Source organism: Phyllobates terribilis, unplaced genomic scaffold (assembly GCF_046119375.1).
Source record: "Phyllobates terribilis strain yellow unplaced genomic scaffold, ASM4611937v1 Scaffold_2__4_contigs__length_985480577, whole genome shotgun sequence".
Classification (NCBI taxonomy): Eukaryota; Metazoa; Chordata; class Amphibia; order Anura; family Dendrobatidae; genus Phyllobates; species Phyllobates terribilis.
Window position 1 is genome coordinate 112,872,797 of NW_027362762.1, and position 18,597 is coordinate 112,891,393.

The following is an 18,597-nucleotide window of genomic DNA, read 5'->3' on the forward strand; positions in this document are numbered from 1 at the left end:
TCCATCTGTTTCATTGCTGCAACTGCAAGTAAAGTTCTTAATGTAGAGTGTTTGACAACTGGAGCAAAAGTCTCATCATAGTCTTCTCCATATTTTTGATAATACCCTTTAGCTACGAGTCTTGCTCGGTATCTTTCAGCTGTGCCATCTGTTTGGTATTTTACTTTAAAAATCCATTTACATCCTATGGCTTTTCTTCCTTCTGGTAAATCTGTTAGTGTCCATGTATTTGAATCATGCATGGATTTAATTTCTGTTTCTGTTGCTTCTATCCATTTATTAGCTTCTTCTTCAGGAAGTTTAGATATGTCTTCCCAAGAGGTAGGCTCATAGATTTTTCTTATGCTTGTCTTGTATGAGAGACGTTTTGGTGGTTTTCCTTTGTTCTCTCTCGATGAACGTCTTGGTTCTGTGTCTGTTTGTAGTTGTGATTCTTCACTTTCAGCATTTTGTTCTTCATTGATTTCTACTTCTTTCTCATCAGATATTTCTTCAGTTATGTCACTATTGTTTTTCTCATTTTTTGTTTCAACTGAAATCATTATGTCTTCATTTAAATCTTCAATGAATGTCACACTGTTACTCACTGTAACTCTGTCTGTTTTGGGATCTAGGATTCTATATCCTTTGTAATTTTCACTATATCCAACGAATATTCCTTCCATGGATCTGTTTTGAAGTTTGGAACGTTTTTCTGTTGGAATGAATATAAAAACTTTACATCCAAAAACTTTTAAATGATTGACACTTGGTTTCATACTTTGCCACAGTTCATATGGAGTTTTTGTCAGTTTTCTGGAAAAAAGTCGGTTCTGTAGATATGTAGCTGTCATTGCTGCCTCACCCCAATATTTCTCTGGTAGTTTGGAATCCGTCAGCATACATCTTATCATTTCTGTTAGAGTTCTGTTTTTCCTTTCTGCTACTCCATTTTGTTCATGTGTGTACAGTATGGAACAGTTTTCTGGTGTTCTATTCCATTTTGTCTTAAGTATTCTTCTATTCTGTGACCTGTAAATTCACCTCCATTATCACTTCTGATGACAATTGGCTTCCTTTGAAATTTGTTACTTGATCTTGTTACATAGTCTACAAGTTTATCAAAAACTTCACTTTTGTTCTTAATTAAGTATGTGACTGTGTATCTTGAGTAGTCGTCTATAAAAGTCAACATGTATCTATTGCCTCCTGATGTAGTCACTTTCATGGGTCCACATAGGTCAGTATGCACCAAATCAAGTGGTCTTTCGCTTTTCATCTCACTTTCTTTTAGAATAGATATCCTTGTGGCTTTGGATTTTATAGAACATTCACATCTTACGGTAATTGAGCAATCTGATATCTTTAAATCTTTTGTCAATTCTTTTCTCTGTAGTTCCCTTATACTGTCAGGGTGTCTATGTCCTAGACGTCTATGCCACATGTGAATACAGTTTTTGTGATCATGTGTACATACCTTCATCTGTTCCTTTGGTGTGTCAAAATGATATAATTGTTCATCTGCCTTGACTTTGCTCATCACCTTGTTTCCTGCAATAATTGCACACTCATTGTCTTTGAATTTTACTGTAAGTCCTTTTGCTGTTAAACGTTTCACAGATAATAATCCGCCTTCCAATTTTGGAACATACAACACATCCTGTACAAGTATCTTTGAATCTTGTCCGAACTTGTTTGAACAATTTAGCATACCTTGTCCGATACCTTCTGCGGTTATTTTGCTTCCATCTGCAAGATAAATGGCTTCTTTCTTATCTAAATCAAGATCAGTAAAGAAATTCTTGTCACTTGTCATATGACTCGTTGCTCCTGAATCAATAAACCAACCAAGTGATGATTTCTTGTCTGTTACTTTAAATGTGCCATGCCAATTATTCTCACATGAATCGGAAATTGTGTTTTTTACTTTCTGTGTATGCTTTTTATGTTGTAATTTTTGTTGTTCTGCTTTCCATATGGTACAGGCTTTCTTTAAATGACCTTTTTTCTTACACCTGAAGCATTCTCTTGTCTCTTTATTATAGGGTTTTTTAAATTCTGTAGCTTTAAGATCGTTTTCACTGTCCTGTTCAGTAGAAGAATCATTTCTTTGTTCTTTTCTTCTCTGATATTCATCTATTAGTCTTGTTTTCACAAAATCTAATGTAATGTCAGTTTCTGGTCTCGTCTCAAGGGCATTTATCAAGGCTGTATACGAATCTGGTAAACTGCACAATAATATAGCTGCTACATGACTATCTTTAATGTCTTCACCAATAGATCTTAGCTGTGATATCACTTCCATCATTGAGATTATGTGCTTCTGCATGTCGTCATTTGCACTCAATCTCATACTGTAAAGCTTTCTTAATAAAAATAACTTGTGATTCAAGCTAGGTCTTTCATACATTTTTCTTAATTCTTCCCACATTTCTTTAGCTGTTTCTTCATTTCTTATATGTATTAATTGAGCATCATCCACTAATAAGCTAATGGTGGCTCTAGCTTGTCTATTCTTCTTATCCCATGTGATTTTCTTGATCTGGTCTTTCTGTAACAATTACTTCCCATAAATCATCCTTAGATAACAACATCTCTACTTTGAATTTCCATAACTGATAATTTTCACTATTCATTTTAGCTACTGTGAATTTCAGTTCTGTGTTACTCATCATCTTTATATAGTCTTACTTGTTTAGAGAGTTGTACTGAAGATATTCTCCTGTTTTTCTTCTTGATAGTTCCTGTATGTCCTGGGTGTGGTGAATTCTCTGTAATTATATCCAGCTCCTGGGATCATGAATTCCTCTGTCACTCTGTATCTGGATTTATTTCCTTCTGTTTACAGAGCTTATCTGTGTGCTCTGTTATCTGGGGTTATAAACCAGGATCCTCTTGTAGTGCGGGCCTGTAGTGTCTGGGATTTAGTGTCTGGGTTCCGGCCTGGGCCCATAACCTGTCGCAGAGTGCATCTTCTTACAGTCACCACTGTACTTACGAGAGCTTTAATCAGCAAGATATCTTGAGTAAACAGTATTTACTTCATGCTGGATAAACATGAGATACAATTCAGTGTCACACAGTCCATGTGCTGCTGACATAACACATTCAGGAAAAAAAGAAAACACAGGAAGTAAGAACAACCAATAATTGAGAGCTTTCCTCCCCTCACATTACAGCAACCATATAACTATACACACTATCGCCATCTGCTGTCTGGTTAGTATAAAGTCCTCCTTTCACTTATAATAAGTCCTAATCTGTTGTATATGCCAAGACAGCATTCTCTTCCAGAGCCGGTACAGAGGCCAGTAGCTGACTTAGTCATGTCCACCACGGGTGACTCATGACATCACTGCCATGCACTGCCTATGGCAGGCACGCCGGACTTCATCTGCAGTTAAGGGGGCCAGTGGATCTCTGTGACACAAAACATTTCAGCTGAAAATGGATGCACATCCAGCTGAAATAGGTGCTGGCGTTAGGGGGGCCCCTCCTGTACAGGTACGGTCCCAGTTGCACCCTCTGTGCCAACGATCGTTACACTCCTGACCACAACAGTTCTGTGCACAGCCTGAGAGTACTTCAGAATTAACATCAGGAAGTAAGTGGATTTAATAAAAAGTAATATAATATAAATTTATTAAAGAAAAAAGGCCAACTAGGATTCTTTCCAATTAGAGAATGTGGCCCATGCATCATTCAACTAACTACCATAAAGACAACTTGTCAACAGGTAAAAGAGGGCAGTTTTTACTCTTATTTTATTCCTTGCTACCTTAAGAAATTCAGGTTTTAGCTGTCCCATTCGAGATCAGCATGATGTACAGACAGAAACACTGATTCCAGCAATATGTCTCCTACTGAGCTGTATGCTGTTGATTTGATAAAACCACTGTTTTTTTCAAAACGATAGCAAGCAGCCCAGTTAGTGACAAATTTATGGAATCAGTGTCTCTTTCTCTACATTATGCTGCTCTCAGATTAGGTGGTCAAAACCTATTGACAGATTCCCTTTAAAATCTGGCATACTACTCCAGAGATATGGACATTTTTATTTAGTGCTAAGTTTTATGGTCTGTACCAAATGAGTGGTGCTTGCAAGGCAATTGTGTAGAGCAGCCTGAAGATATAGCCCCAGAGAATATTGTAAGCCACGCTCGCTTGGTAAATACCATAGATATTAGCATGAAATAAAAAAAACCTAAGGCTCTAATTCATGAAGACCGGCGATCTTCTTCTCGGTCTTGATGAGTGAGCATGGTGGGTCAGACGTTCCTGATTCATGAAAAGGTGGATGCCGCTTCATGAATCTGGAGTGTCTGACGAGTGACGTGCACCTCTGTGCTCCATGCCAAAAATCATACAACAGGACTGGTATAAAATTTCTGATGTAAGTAACACCATAACTCATCATGAATTAGATGAGCTATGGTGTCTCGCCCTTGCTGCACTCCCATCGTGTCCCATTTCCACCCAACTCTGCCCATTTTTGCATAGCTGGGACAAACGTGTAAAAAGGCAAAAATTTTAGTGCAACTCCAAGTTGTGCCAAAATTTTGCAACTTTTCAAAGCTATTTACTCCAGAATTCTGGTGAAATCGCCTTGATGAATGAGTTTTATATCTCACAAACTCCTATGTAACTGCATGTGCTTCAGCGGAGATGTTATTGCTCATGCTACTGAGATCTACCTGCATGACCGAGACATGCTACCATGGCCTACAGCCTCTCTGGACTTGTCTCCTGAGAAGCACATCTGAGATGTCATTGGTCGTCAGAAAGCTGACAGTAGTGGATCTTGGTGAGTTACGTGCCCAAGAGTATTCAGAACATTCCTCAGACAACCAATAATAACCGGATTGATAGCAGCCAAGACGTCTGTATATTTCTGCACATGGTGCTCACAACAACAAGATGCTTTGAAACCTTTGTTGATATTATTTCCATTGATCAAGTCTATCAATCCTGTGATTTCCATAATTCCACGATTTTTCCTTCTTGGTTTTGCAATTTCAATGTAGAGGAGTGTATATTACATATTTATCCAAAGATTTTAATAATGTCCAAAATATGTGAAAATGTTTACTATATGTGAAAACCCTATCAATAATTGTGTTTATTTCTCTGAATAATTACAGATTCCTTTTCTCATACTGTGTGCAAAGTGGGCTACTTTCCATGTGGAAACCTCACAATATGCCTTCCTCAGGCTTTCCATTGTGACGGTGTAAAAGACTGTGAAAATGGCGCAGATGAAGACCAATGTGGTGAGTGCTTTTATAAATGATTTCTTGCATGATGTGTGATATGAATAGCATATGTCAGTGAGTCTGATTAAATATCCAGAGGCATCATTGCTCCAGAGGGCTATTACAAAATGGCTAATGCTGTAACATGTTAAATATAGGATAATGTCATTGCAAGATTCATATGAAAAAACAACTATATTAAAAAAGAGTTAGTGGGATCATCTGAATATGCAAGTACCATGACTTTTACAAGCATTGCTATTCAGTTGTGTAGTGCAATTTTCTGCCAAATTTTCTGGGAAAACCCAGGAGACAGTTCAAATGGCACATTTACTTATCCAGTTTACGAAGTGATAATCTAGACAGAATAACTATTATTCCACTTTTACTATCTACAATAAAAATAATAACAAATAAACACACATTTATCATAAACCCGCAGGCTGGCCTACTTACATGGAACAGCTTTCATCTAAAGCAGGGTTCCCCAACTCCAGTCCTCAAGGCCCACCAACAGGTCATGTTTTCAGGATTTCCTTAGTATTGCACAGGTGATGGAATTATTGCCTGTGCAGGTGATGCAATTATCACCTGTGTAATACTAAGGAAATCCTGAAAACATGACCTGTTGGTGGGCCTTGAGGACTGGAGTTGGGGAACCCTGATCTAAAGTATATAATAAAAACTGCTTACCAGAAGTGCACTCACACAACCACAAATTGGCACAACTCAACTAAAAAAAAAAAAAAGTGAGTCTACACCCATACTTTACCCATAAACGCAATCTACAATCACAACAGGACTAAAATAACACACAAAAGCAAACAGAATGGAAATTTTTTTTTCTTTATCAGCAGAAAATTAAGTAGAAATGAATCCACTCTGTAAACTATATAACCATCAGCCGTAGCTGTACAATATCATTGATAGTTTGAAAAAATTTATTAAGGCCCCCATACACATTTGCCTATTTTGGCCACAACGACTGATCGTCGGCTAACTCAGTTAAACAAATGATTGTTTGTTTCAACTGATGGCTGACCAGTGAATGTTCATTGTTGTCTATAAGACAGATCGGGTGTCTTGGATTTTTTTCACCCTAAGCACTTGCTGTATTATTGGCCTAAACAATCCAACACGGCCAATGTAGTTTGAGATTGGTTTCTTTCCGTTGATAAACAACCATTAGTCCAATCGATGAAATACCGTTCATATTTGTCCCATGTATCTTAGTCCAGGCTGTTTAATTCAAAGATTATTTCAAAGACTAGATAAGATTGTATCAGCTTTGTAAGCTTTCAACTGGTTTCAAATTTATATGACCATAGAGTTGCAGACCTATAAAATCTTAATAGTAGACAGAGTGAAGGAACTGCACATCTAAGGCATTTGGAGATGCTTCAAACAGGATTTATTGTCAGTATTTCATATCCATTAGTTACACCACAGTAAGAACAGTATTACGTTAACATTTCAGGTGAAGACCCCTCATCAAATATAAAGTCTATGATTAAAGTATATATGTCAAAGTTGTCCAGGCTGCGATTCTCCCAAACAGGGCAACCAGGATCCAGCTGTACGCAGCCCCACAACCTGTACCCCATTGACCTATATGCATTAAACATAGCTTACCCAGCTGATGAATGGTCTTCACCAGAAATGTTAACGTAATAAATATAAAGTCTATGATCCAAGCACACAGGTCAAAGGGGTCCAGGCTGCAGGTTGGGATTCTCCCAAACAGGTACAACCAGGATCCAGCTGTACACAGCCCTAAAACCTGGACCCCATTGACTAATATGCATTGAACATAGCCTATAAGTCTGATGAATGGTCTTCACCCGAAACGTTAACGTAACAAATATAAAGTCTATGATCAAAGCACATAGGTCAAAGGGTTCCAGGCTGCAGGTTGGGATTCCCCCAAACAGAGACAACCAGGATCCAGCTGTATGCAGCCCTACAACCTGGACCCCAGTGACCTATATGCATTGAACATAACCTATACGTCTGAAGAATGGTCTTCAGCCAAAACGTTAATGTAATACCGTACTTACCGCAGTGTAAGCAATGGATTTGAAATACTGACAAATTATATTTGAAGCATCTCTAAGTGCCTTTAGGTGTGCAATTCCTTCACTCTGTCTACTATTGGTCTACAGGAACTCATCTATCTGTTTGAATACTATAAAATCCCAATAACAGTTGTGACTTGTCCTTCACGGTCGGTCCAGGGCTGTCTCTCCGCCGCTGCCTTGGTTCATAGGCTGCAATGATGACATTACGACTACAGTTCGCGAGACCCCTGCAACCAGTCACTAGGCTCAGTAGCTCATGTTGTCCACATTGGCATTACTGAGAGGAAGGTCTTGAGTGGCAAATCAACTTTTACAATTCATAACTCATGCTCTCTAATAGGACACCCTCCATATATATCCATACCCTGTCAATGTCAATCAATAATTGAATTCAGGTCCAGTTATAGTCAAATTAGATTAGAAAATTGTTAATGACCTTTAAGTATCTTAGACATCTTGGCTTGACTTTTTCATACTTGTCAAAATTCTTAATATCTAGCAAAGTTTAAATTTGTTATATTATTTAATACTGTTGGAGATTGCTTAATTTGCTTTGTTATTCATGTTCCAAAATATTTTTAGCTATTGATATTTCAGACGTTTTACTTGACAGGATCATTTAGCATTTAGGGCTTTTGTTGGCTTCCATTCCTAAATGTGTAACACAGATGTGAATATTATGTGTCAGCAGGAAGAGAAATAACTCTACATGAAGAGTTTAATGAATGATTGAGCACTTCTGGTATGATCCTTTATCTCTGTCGCATCTTCAAGCTGAGTCTCGGTAGGGCTACCAAGTTTTTGGAAAACTTAGGTAGGACTCTTCTCTGGAAGAACTGCTTTGTGAGCAAGCTGTCACAAGATAGTGGTAATGGTGTAGAGCCAGTGGCTGGATTTAGTTTTGCAGCCCTTGGTTCACTGTATACCAGGCTATTTACAAGATACCTGTGATGTGTTAAATTCAATACAAAATATTAAATGGTCCAACAAATGGTCATGGTTGAGTTGGGACGTAGTTTTACGTTACACAAATATCCCTCATAAAATTGCATTACTGGCTATCAATCACCACCTGAACACATATAGTCAATATTCATTGAATATAAAGGAATTTATCACAACGGTTTTACATTTTCCTCTGACGTACAATTATTTTATGTGGCATGTCGATGGGCGCCAAATTTTCTTCATCTGTTGCCATTGGTTATGGCATGGTGGGAGGAGCAGTTTATTTCTAATGTTAACAACCCCTTTTGCGGCTCCATTAAGTGGTATGGCAGATATATAGATGACCTGCTCTTCATCTGTAGCGGACATGTATCTGCCATGCCACCTTTTCTACCATATCTGAATAACTATGACTGTAATCTAAAGTTCATCAGCAAATGTCATCAGCACACCATTATATTTCTAGATGTGAAACTTCCAGACTCTCAAGGTTCACCTAGTAAAACTTTTAGATAGTCAACATCAGGTAACACTATCCTGCATGCACATAGCTTTCATCTTCCCCCAGACCATTAAAGCTATTCCGGTAGGTGAGTTCACAAGAGCAAAGAGAAATTGTAGTAATGAACCCTTCTTCCAACAGGAATCCCCTCTAATATGCCATAGATTAAAAAATAGAGGCTACCTTCATTGGTCCCTACAGTGAGCATCTATCATTGTTAAAAATAAAACAAAAATACCAAATGCTAATAAATTAAAACAGAAAAACAATGAGCCCTATAAACCCACTTTAGTTTTGACTTACAATTCATTTTATAGATATTTCTACCATTCTAAACCAGAATCTCCATATTTTGAAAGATGATGACAACATGGATCAAGTTCTGAAAGATGGTATCAGGATTGTTCCCAGAAAAGCACCAACCTTGGGAAATTTTTTATCACCCAGTCTGTACAAGCCGTATAACATCACTAATAGAGATGAGCGTTGTTCTACTCGAACTGTTCGCCAATCTCAAATTCGAGCTGTTTTGGGCGGTGTTCGAGCCGTTCGGCGAACACGAACGATTTGAGAAAAATTCGGCTGTTCGAGGTTATGTTCGATAACTGTTCGTGCACCAAAATCATACCTGGATTTTTTCTCAGTAATGATGAAAATTAATGTTAATACGCAGTTTGAGTGTACAGCGGGGTGGGGGGAGGGGCAGGGGATGGATCTCTGCAGGAATAATGAAGATCTCCATTTTTTTTTCTCTTTCCCGCATTTGCAGTGGGGAGGTGCAGTCTGTCAGCCTATCAGCAGCGCACACATGGAGCGAACTGCTGTTTTTCACACAAGCAAGGGCATGTGTCATTGGCAGTGTATGTCACATGTCCTTGCCCTATAAGACCAAGCCATTTTCCCCGTCGCCACCATTTTCTCACTGCTGCAGCTGCGTGTTAGACGGCACCGCTGTTGCTGTGTGCGCTATACCTTGTTAATTTCAAGCCAATTTTCGCACAAATCTACAGATAGCTTGGGAGTAGGGAATAGTTGTGATTGCAGTCCTTTTAAGGACTAGGTTACAGCATTTCCTACGACTTTTATCAGGCAGGTCTGTGCTCTTAAATAGATAGATTGTGGGAGTAAAGACTAATTGTAATTGCAGTCCTTTTCAGGACTAGGTTACATCAGTTCCTATCAGTTTTTGCCAGGCAGGTCTGTGCCAGTGCTGTGCAAGTTTTTTTCACAGCATTTGGCTGAATCTAGCAAAGCTAATCCTTTTTGGCCTATTGCAGAGTGTGTTAGTCAGTGGAGTAGCCTATCTGTGTTGCAAGATATACCACCTGTGTATAGAATACCAATTTTTTTACTGCACCTAGTGAAGTAAAATCTTTTGGGCATAGCATCATTCTATTAGTCCATCTATACTGACCTCCATCAGGTTGCAAATTGAATATAATTTTTTTCTGCATCTAGCTCTGAAAAAATATTTGGGCTTCTAGCAGTGTGTGGGACTTGTTCTATTAGTCCATCTATACAGACCTCCATCAGGTTGCAAACTGAATATATTTTTTTTCTACATCTACCTCTGAAAAAATATTGGGCTTCTAGCTGTGTGTGGGACTTGTTCTATTAATCCATCTATACAGACCTCCATCAGGTTGCAAACTGAATATAATTTTTTTCTGCATCTAGCTCTGAAAAAATAGTTGGCCTTCTAGCAGTGTGTGGGACTTTCTCTATTAGTCCATCTATACTGACCTCCATCAGGTTGCAAATTAAAAATAATTTTTATCTGCATCTAGCTCTGAAAAAATATTTGGCCTTCTAGCAGTGTGTGGGACTTTCTCTATTAGTCCATCTATACTGACCTCCATCAGGTTGCAAATTAAAAATAATTTTTATCTGCATCTACCTCTGAAAAAATATTTGGGCTTCTAGCTGTGTGTGGGACTTGTTCTATTAGTCCATCTATACTGACCTCCATTAGGTTGCAAACTGAATATAATTTTTTTCTGCATCTAGCTCTGAAAAAATATTTGGCCTTCTAGTAGTGTGTGGGACTTTCTCTATTAGTCGATCTATACTGACCTCCATCAGGTTGCAAATTAAAAATAATTTTATCTGCATCTAGCTCTGAAAAAATATTTGGCCTTCTAGCAGTGTGTGGGACTTTCTCTGTTAGTCCATCTATACTGACCTCCATCAGGTTGCAAATTAAAAATAATTTTTATCTGCATCTACCTCTGAAAAAATATTTGGGCTTCTAGCTGTGTGTGGGACTTGTTCTATTAGTCCATCTATACTGACCTCCATCAGGTTGCAAACTGAATATAATTTTTTTCTGCATCTAGCTCTGAAAAAATATTTGGCCTTCTAGCAGTGTGTGGGACTTTCTCTATTAGTCCATCTATACTGACCTCCATCAGGTTGCAAATTAAAAATAATTTTTATCTGCATCTAGCTCTGAAAAAATATTTGGCCTTCTAGCAGTGTGTGGGACTTTCTCTATTAGTCCATCTATACTGACCTCCATCAGGTTGCAAATTAAAAATAATTTTTATCTGCATCTAGCTCTGAAAAAATATTTGGCCTTCTAGCAGTGTGTGGGACTTTCTCTATTAGTCCATCTATACTGACCTCCATCAGGTTGCAAATTAAAAATAATTTTTATCTGCATCTACCTCTGAAAAAATATTTGGGCTTCTAGCTGTGTGTGGGACTTGTTCTATTAGTCCATCTATACTGACCTCCATCAGGTTGCAAATTAAAAATAATTTTTTTTCTGCATCTACCTCTGAAAAAATATTGGGCTTCTAGCTGTGTGTGGGACTTGTTCTATTAATCCATCTATACAGACCTCCATCAGGTTGCAAACTGAATATAATTTTTTTCTGCATCTACCTCTGAAAAAATATTTGGGCTTCTAGCTGCGTGTGGGACTTGTTCTATTAGTCCATCTATACTGACCTCCATCAGGTTGCAAACTGAATATATTTTTTTTCTGCATCTAGCTCTGAAAAAATATTTGGCCTTCTAGCAGTGTGTGGGACTTGTTCTATTAGTCCACCTATACTGACCTCCATCAGGTTGCAAATTCAAAATAATTTTTTGTCTGCATCTAGTTCTGAAAAAATATTTGGCCTTCTAGCAGTGTGTGGGACTTTCTCTATTAGTCCATCTATACTGACCTCCATCAGGTTGCAAACTGAATATATTTTTTTTCTGCATCTACCTCTGAAAAAATATTTGGGCTTCTAGCTGTGTGTGGGACTTGTTCTATTAGTCCATCTATACTGACCTCCATCAGGTTGCAAATCGAATATAATTTTTTTCTCCATCTAACCCAGCCAATAGTTTTGGCCTAATACCACAGTTTGGCCACTCAGCTCTGCTCGGTTCCCATCCATTGTTTTTTTGTGCAAACAACTCCAGAGTTGTGAATTAGTTAACCACCAAAATGAGTGGAAAAAGGCCTGCTGCTGGTGGAAAGGGGAATAGGCGTGTTGGGAAGGGGAAAAAAGGTTGTGTCCATGGGGTAGGTGTTAAAGCAACAGTAACATCTGCAGAAGAAAGACCATCTTCCAGCCAAACTAAAATGTCTACTTCTTTTAGCGGACAATGTGATAAGATCCCTTTCTTACGGCCACGCCAATCGCTACAAATTCCAGATGAGGCACAAAAACAGCAGGTGCTTCAACGGATATCAAGTGCTCCTTTAAGTGGGCTCTCCTCCACATCAACTTCAACATCACAAATACTCCAGTCCTCAAAGGTGTCACCCCAATCGCACTTGCTTCCTCACAGCTCCCAAATCTCCAGCTGCCCGTCTGAGTATGAGGTAGAACAGATGGTTGAGTCTGCAGAGCTGTTTACTCATACTATAGCCTGGGAATCAGAGGTCGACTCCAGCGCTTCTGTGAATCCAGACGAGGAAATGATCTGCACTGATGCCCAGAATCTTTATGAGTCGGATCCAGGACCAGACGCAGAAGGTTCTGACCATAATGTAGACCCTCATTCCCAAACTGTAACTCCTGTTGGTGGAGACAATGAGGAAGACGATGATAAGACTCAAATACCTGATTAGAGCGACAACTTTAGTTTTTTGTCAGGGCAGGAACAGGTTGGCTCTGAGGACGACGGGTGTGATAACGCACAGGGTGATGATGATGAGGTTGGAGATCCCACTTACTGTCAACCCACAGTCAGCCAAGAGATGAGGTCAGCAGAGGAGGTGGAGGAAGATGCTAGTGACGACGAGGTCAGGTTGCACCTTCCTGGACAGAGACATAGTACTGGAAGCACGTCAACAACTGCATCCTCAAACACAACTCTGCCTCTCACCACAAGTCGTGGTGGCTCTTCAGGTCGCATGGGTGCTAAGCCTTGCATAGGCTGGGCATTTTTTCAGATCGATAAAGATGACCCAACTCGTGTTATCTGTAACATTTGTCAGCAAAAGCTAAGTAGAGGCCAAAAAATACATAGTTTGAGTACTTCATGCATGAACCGGCACATGGACATGAAGCATAAGTTGCAGTGGGAAGCTCAGTGTGCTACAATGCGGCCTAGCCGGCCGGGCCAACCACCGTCTGCCATATCTTGTGCATCCGCGGCCTCTTCATCCTCTGTGACTGGGGGGACAGCAGTCACACCTGTTTTGGGGCGCAGACCTGCCACCTCTTTACCCGCAACAGCCAGCGTGATTGGCAGGTCATCATTTTCTATGGAGGTGGTAACACCAGCTGGTGTTGAGCGCTGTCCGACATCGATAGCACCACCTTTGGATCAAGGCAACCTAACATGTCCGCCTGCATCTTCCTCACAGACCGGCAGTTTGCCGGGGACACCCTTATCAACCCCGTCTAAGCACAATAGCCAGCCCTCGGTCCCTCAGATGTGGACAAGTAAAAGACCATTTCCTCCTAGCCATGAGAAAGCTAAGAGGTTGAATTTCACCATCTGCAAGCTCTTGGCTACAGAAATGCTGCCTTTCCGCCTGGTGGACACAGAGGATTTTCGAGACCTTATGTCCGTCGCAGTGCCCCAGTACCAGATGCCCAGTCGGCACTACTTCTCAAAGAAAGGTGTGCCTGCGCTCCACCAGCATGTCGCACACAACATCACCGCTTCTTTGAGAAACTCTGTGTGTGACAGGGTGCATTTCACCACAGACACTTGGACGAGTAGGCATGGACAGGGGTGTTACATGTCGCTGACTGGGCACTGGGTAACTATGGTGACAGCAGGACAAGGGGCTGCTGTCCAAGTCTCGCCGTCCCCACGAGTTGTGCGTCAATCCTCTTTATGTCAAAGTTCCTCCACTGCTTCTGCCTCCTCAACCTCCTCTCGGTCTTCCACCTGCACCCAAAGCCTGTCTGGTCATGCCACAAGCTTTCTAACTGCGCAGAAGGGATCCTGCACACCTCCTTACTATGCTGGCAGTAGGGCTCAACGTCATCAGGCGGTTTTTACTTTGAAATGTCTGGGAAATGTGAGTCACACAGCTGAGGAGTTGTGGTCAGCTCTGGAGAACCAATTTCATGAATGGTTGTCTCCACTGGACCTGAAACCAGGGAAGGCCGTGTGCGACAATGCTGCAAACCTGGGTGCGGCCCTTCACCGGGGCAATGTCACACACGTGCCTTGTATGGCTCACGTGTTGAACCTGGTTTTCCAGCAATTTTTAGCCCACTATCCCAGACTAGATGGCCTTCTGCAGAGGGCACGGTCGCTGTGTGCTCACTTCCGCCGTTCGCATCCCGCAGCTCAGCGACTTAAATCTCTACAGAAGTCGTTGGGCCTGCCACTTCACCGGCTAAAATGCGATGTGCCTACCCGGTGGAATTCAACTCTGCACATGTTGCAGCGACTGTGGCAGCACCCACAAGCCCTGGTGCAATACGTTCTGACGTATAGCCTGGGCCAACGAGATCCAGAGGTGGGGCAAATCACGCTGGAGGAGTGGTCTCAGATCAGGGACCTATGCACCCTTCTGCACAGTTTTGAAATGGCGACGAAGATGTTTAGTGCTGACGATGCCATTATCAGCATGACTATTCCGGTGATTTACATGCTGGAGCACATGTTAAACAGAATTCGGAGTCAGGTGGTGGCACAAGAGGAGGTGGAGGAAGTAGAGGAGGAGGAGTTGTATGCGGAAGGGCTAACATCTGCAAGGTCCAGACGGTCGGCAGCACCAAGGCGGCAGGCATGTGAGGGTGGGGGAGATGGTTTTACCAGGGCGCATAGTAGCAGCCAAACTAGTGAGGAAGGTGCAGGAGCCGAGGAAGAAGTGGAGGACGAACTGATGGAAGACTCATCAGATGAGGGAGACCTTGATCACATTTCTGTTGTGCGAGGTTGGGGGGAGAGGACAGAGGAAGGAAGCATGATTGTTACCTCGCCACCAACACAACAGGGACTTGGTGCTCCTGGATGCGCAACACACATGAGTGCCTTCTTGCTGCACTACCTGCAACATGACCCTCGAATTGTGAGAATTAGAAATAATCCTGACTACTGGGTTGCCACACTGTTAGATCCCCGGTACAAAAGTAAATTTGCCGAAATTATTCCTGCCATAGAAAGGGATGCACGCATGCAGGAGTATCAGCAGAGACTGTTGCAGAATCTTACATGTGCTTTTCCACAAAACACCAGTGGTGCACGTAGTGAATCTCACAGTTCCAACTTGCCAACCATGGGACCGTCAAGTGTTCAGCACTCAAACCGTAACAGAATCACAGTATCTGCTGGTAACATCAATTTTGCGGAATCATTTCACCACTTTTTTAGCCCATCCTTTGCAAGGCCACAGGAGACAAGAAGTCTGACACATAGTCAACGCCTAGAGACGATGGTACAGGAGTATCTCCAAGTAAACATTGAAGCCATGACTGTGTCACTGGACCCTTGCTGTTTTTAGGCTTCCAATCTGGATAAATGGCCGGAGCTAGCCACTTACGCCTTGGAGATCTTGTCATGCCCCGCAGCCAGCGTTCTGTCTGAACGTGTGTTCAGCGCTGCTGGTGGTGTGCTGACAGATAAGCGCACGCGGCTCTCCACTGATAATGTAGACAGACTCACGTTCATAAAGATGAACAAATCATGATCCGAAACGACTTTTCTACCCCTGTGTCATCCTGGGGAGAGTAAAAGCTTGATGATTGGTTAAAATCACCTTACCAACCGTTTTAAGCTTTCAAATTACTAATCATGTTTATCTGTATCTTGGCTGGAAAATAATTTGGGCTTTGTAGCAGTGTGCAGCACTGATCCTATTAGGCCATCTATACTAAGCTCCACCAGATTTAAAATTAATAATAATTTTTAGCTGCATCTAGCCCGGAAAATAATTTTGGGGCTCCGAGATGCGCAAGACACATAAGTGCCTTCTTGCTGCACTACCTGAAACATGACCCTCATATTGTCAGAATTCGAAGTAATCATGACTACTGGGTTGCCACACTCTTAGATCCCCCAAACTTTTCGATCAACCTTTTCATTTTAATAAAGACCAAAAAAATGGTCATTTTTGAAATTATAAGCATTAGCAGGTTATTAGAAACTGAAATCAAACAGTTTTCAACTCAAAACTTTATTCTAGGTGATGTTACATTTTCACATAGGACCCCTTGTTCGAAAGGAGCTTCTGAACTCTCTCGTCCATTGAATTTGTCAGGTTTTGGATGGTTTCTGCTTCAATTGTTTTGCATGAGGACAGAATACCCTCCCAGAGGTGTTGCTTAGATGTGAACTGCCTCCCGCCATCATAGACACTCCTTTTGATGATGCTCCAGAGGTTCTGAATGGGGTAGAGGTCAGGGGAGCATGGGGGTCACACCATAAGTTTGTCCCCTTTTATGCCCATATCAGCCAGAGATGCAGATGTTTTATGTGCAGCATGAGATGGTGCATTATCATGCAAAAAAATGATCTTGCTGTGAAATACACGGTTCTTCTTCTTGAACCATGGCAGGAAGTGCTGTTTGAGAAAATCCACATACATTATGGAGTTCATCTTTAGCGCCTTCAGGGATCCTAAAGGGGCCGACAATCTCTCTCCCCATGATTCCAGCCCAAAACATTACTCCACCTCCTCCTTGTTGGCGCTGTAGCCGTGTTTGCGTGGGGTGTCCATCAACCAGCCATCCTCCACTCCATCCATCTGGACCATCGAGCGCTGCACGGCACTCATCCGTGAACAAAACAGTTTTGAAATCAGTCTTCATGTAATGTTTAGCCCACTGGAGCCGTTTCTGCTTGTGTGAAGTGGATAGAGGAGGTCAACAGGATGGCGTATGCACAGCTGCAAACCTCTGAAGGACCCTGCATCTTGTTGTTCGGGGGACGTTGGAGGCACCAGCAGCTTCAAAAACTTGTCTGCTGCTATGACAAGGCTTTTTTGCCGCTGCTCTTTTAACCTGACGTAATTGCCTGTAGGAAAGAGTCCTCAATTTGCCCTTATCAGCACGCACACGTGTGTACTGTGAATCAGCTACATACTTCTTGATTGCCAAGACACTTCATCCTGATCATCGCACAATGTTGATTGTAGTCATGCCTTGACCTAAACACTCCACAATTTGTTGCTTCTCAGCAGCCGACACATCCTTTTTCTTTCCCATTTTGGCAGAAAATGTAGGCTGCTTAATAATGTGAGACAGCCTTCTTAAGTAGTCTTGCCTTTCATTGGACACACCTGCCAAACTAATTAGCACAGGTGTCTGCAATTGTTTACAGTGATATAAAGAGCCCTGACACACATCACCATCAATGAGTTTAACTGACAAACAAACAAATTCTTCCCTTATCACTCCTAAACACTTTTTGCATAATAATTTGGAACACAGTGTACATGTGCTTTTCCACAAAACACCAGTGGTTCACGTAGTGAATCTTACAGTTCTAACTTGCCAACCGTGGTCTGTATGGAGTTGTTCAATAAAGGGCCCAAAATTAAGATAACATAGATGGGAGAGGTCTCTATGAATAGGAATTCCTAAGTATTTGATACCCTGTGAGGGCCAGGCAAAGGGAAAGTTGGACTGGATGGAATCCTATATGGATTTGGGGAGGGAGACATCGAGGGCCTCAGACTTCGCTGCATTGATTTTAAAATTTGACCATGTAACAAAGTGATCTATTTCAGCCATAACAGCATGGATGGATATATGTGATTGAGTGATGTATACTAGGACATCATCAGCAAATAGAGAGCACTTGTACTCGGTGCCTCCCACCTCAATCCACCTAATATTGGGGTTATGGCGAATTGATGAGAGCAGGTGCTCCGTTACTAGGATGTATAAGAGAGGGGACAGAGGACATCCCTGCCTTGTCCCATTGGTGATTGTGAAAGGTGATGAAAATGTTCTGATGCACCCCCTGGGCCTTGGGACACCCGGAGCCGGACCCTTTTTGGTGGATGCTGGTGGTTGTAGTCTTCGTGGCGGCGACCCGGTTCCGTGGCTCAGGGTGGTCAAACCAGTGGCAGAACTATTTATGTGGTTTTGATGTTTAAATGTCCGACTACGCCACCCGTGGATTGCGGTCAGAGTGAACCGCCGCTGCAGGGCAGACCGCTGAGGCTGCTGTTGTGGGTGCAGCAGAGCGTAGCATAACTCCCCACGGGAGGAGTATAGCCTCAGGGCAGTATATGCGGAGGATGGGGGTGATGGTGCAGGGCAGCAGCAGTAACGACACGGAGTCAGTGATGCAGTCCAGGGCCTTTACTCACAGTTCTTATTATCCAGACCACATCTGCAGGTAACGGCTGCCCACGTCGTACAGTGCTCACCAGGTGAGGGGCTCAGACAACTCCCAGATAACTTTGGAGCGCTTCTCAGGA

General features: G+C 41.7%; 1 protein-coding gene across 3 annotated transcripts in view; it reads left to right on the forward strand.

The window, feature by feature from the left end:
• The window catches only part of RXFP2 (relaxin family peptide receptor 2), a 650,298-nt gene that overhangs the window by 353,524 nt on the left and 278,177 nt on the right, over window positions 1–18,597 (forward strand). For all 3 annotated transcript variants that reach the window (XM_073662501.1, XM_073662498.1, XM_073662500.1), the window contains exon 2: window positions 5,121–5,249. In XM_073662501.1, coding sequence (XP_073518602.1) covers window positions 5,121–5,249 — 129 coding nt within the window. The remainder of the gene's footprint in view (window positions 1–5,120; window positions 5,250–18,597) is intronic.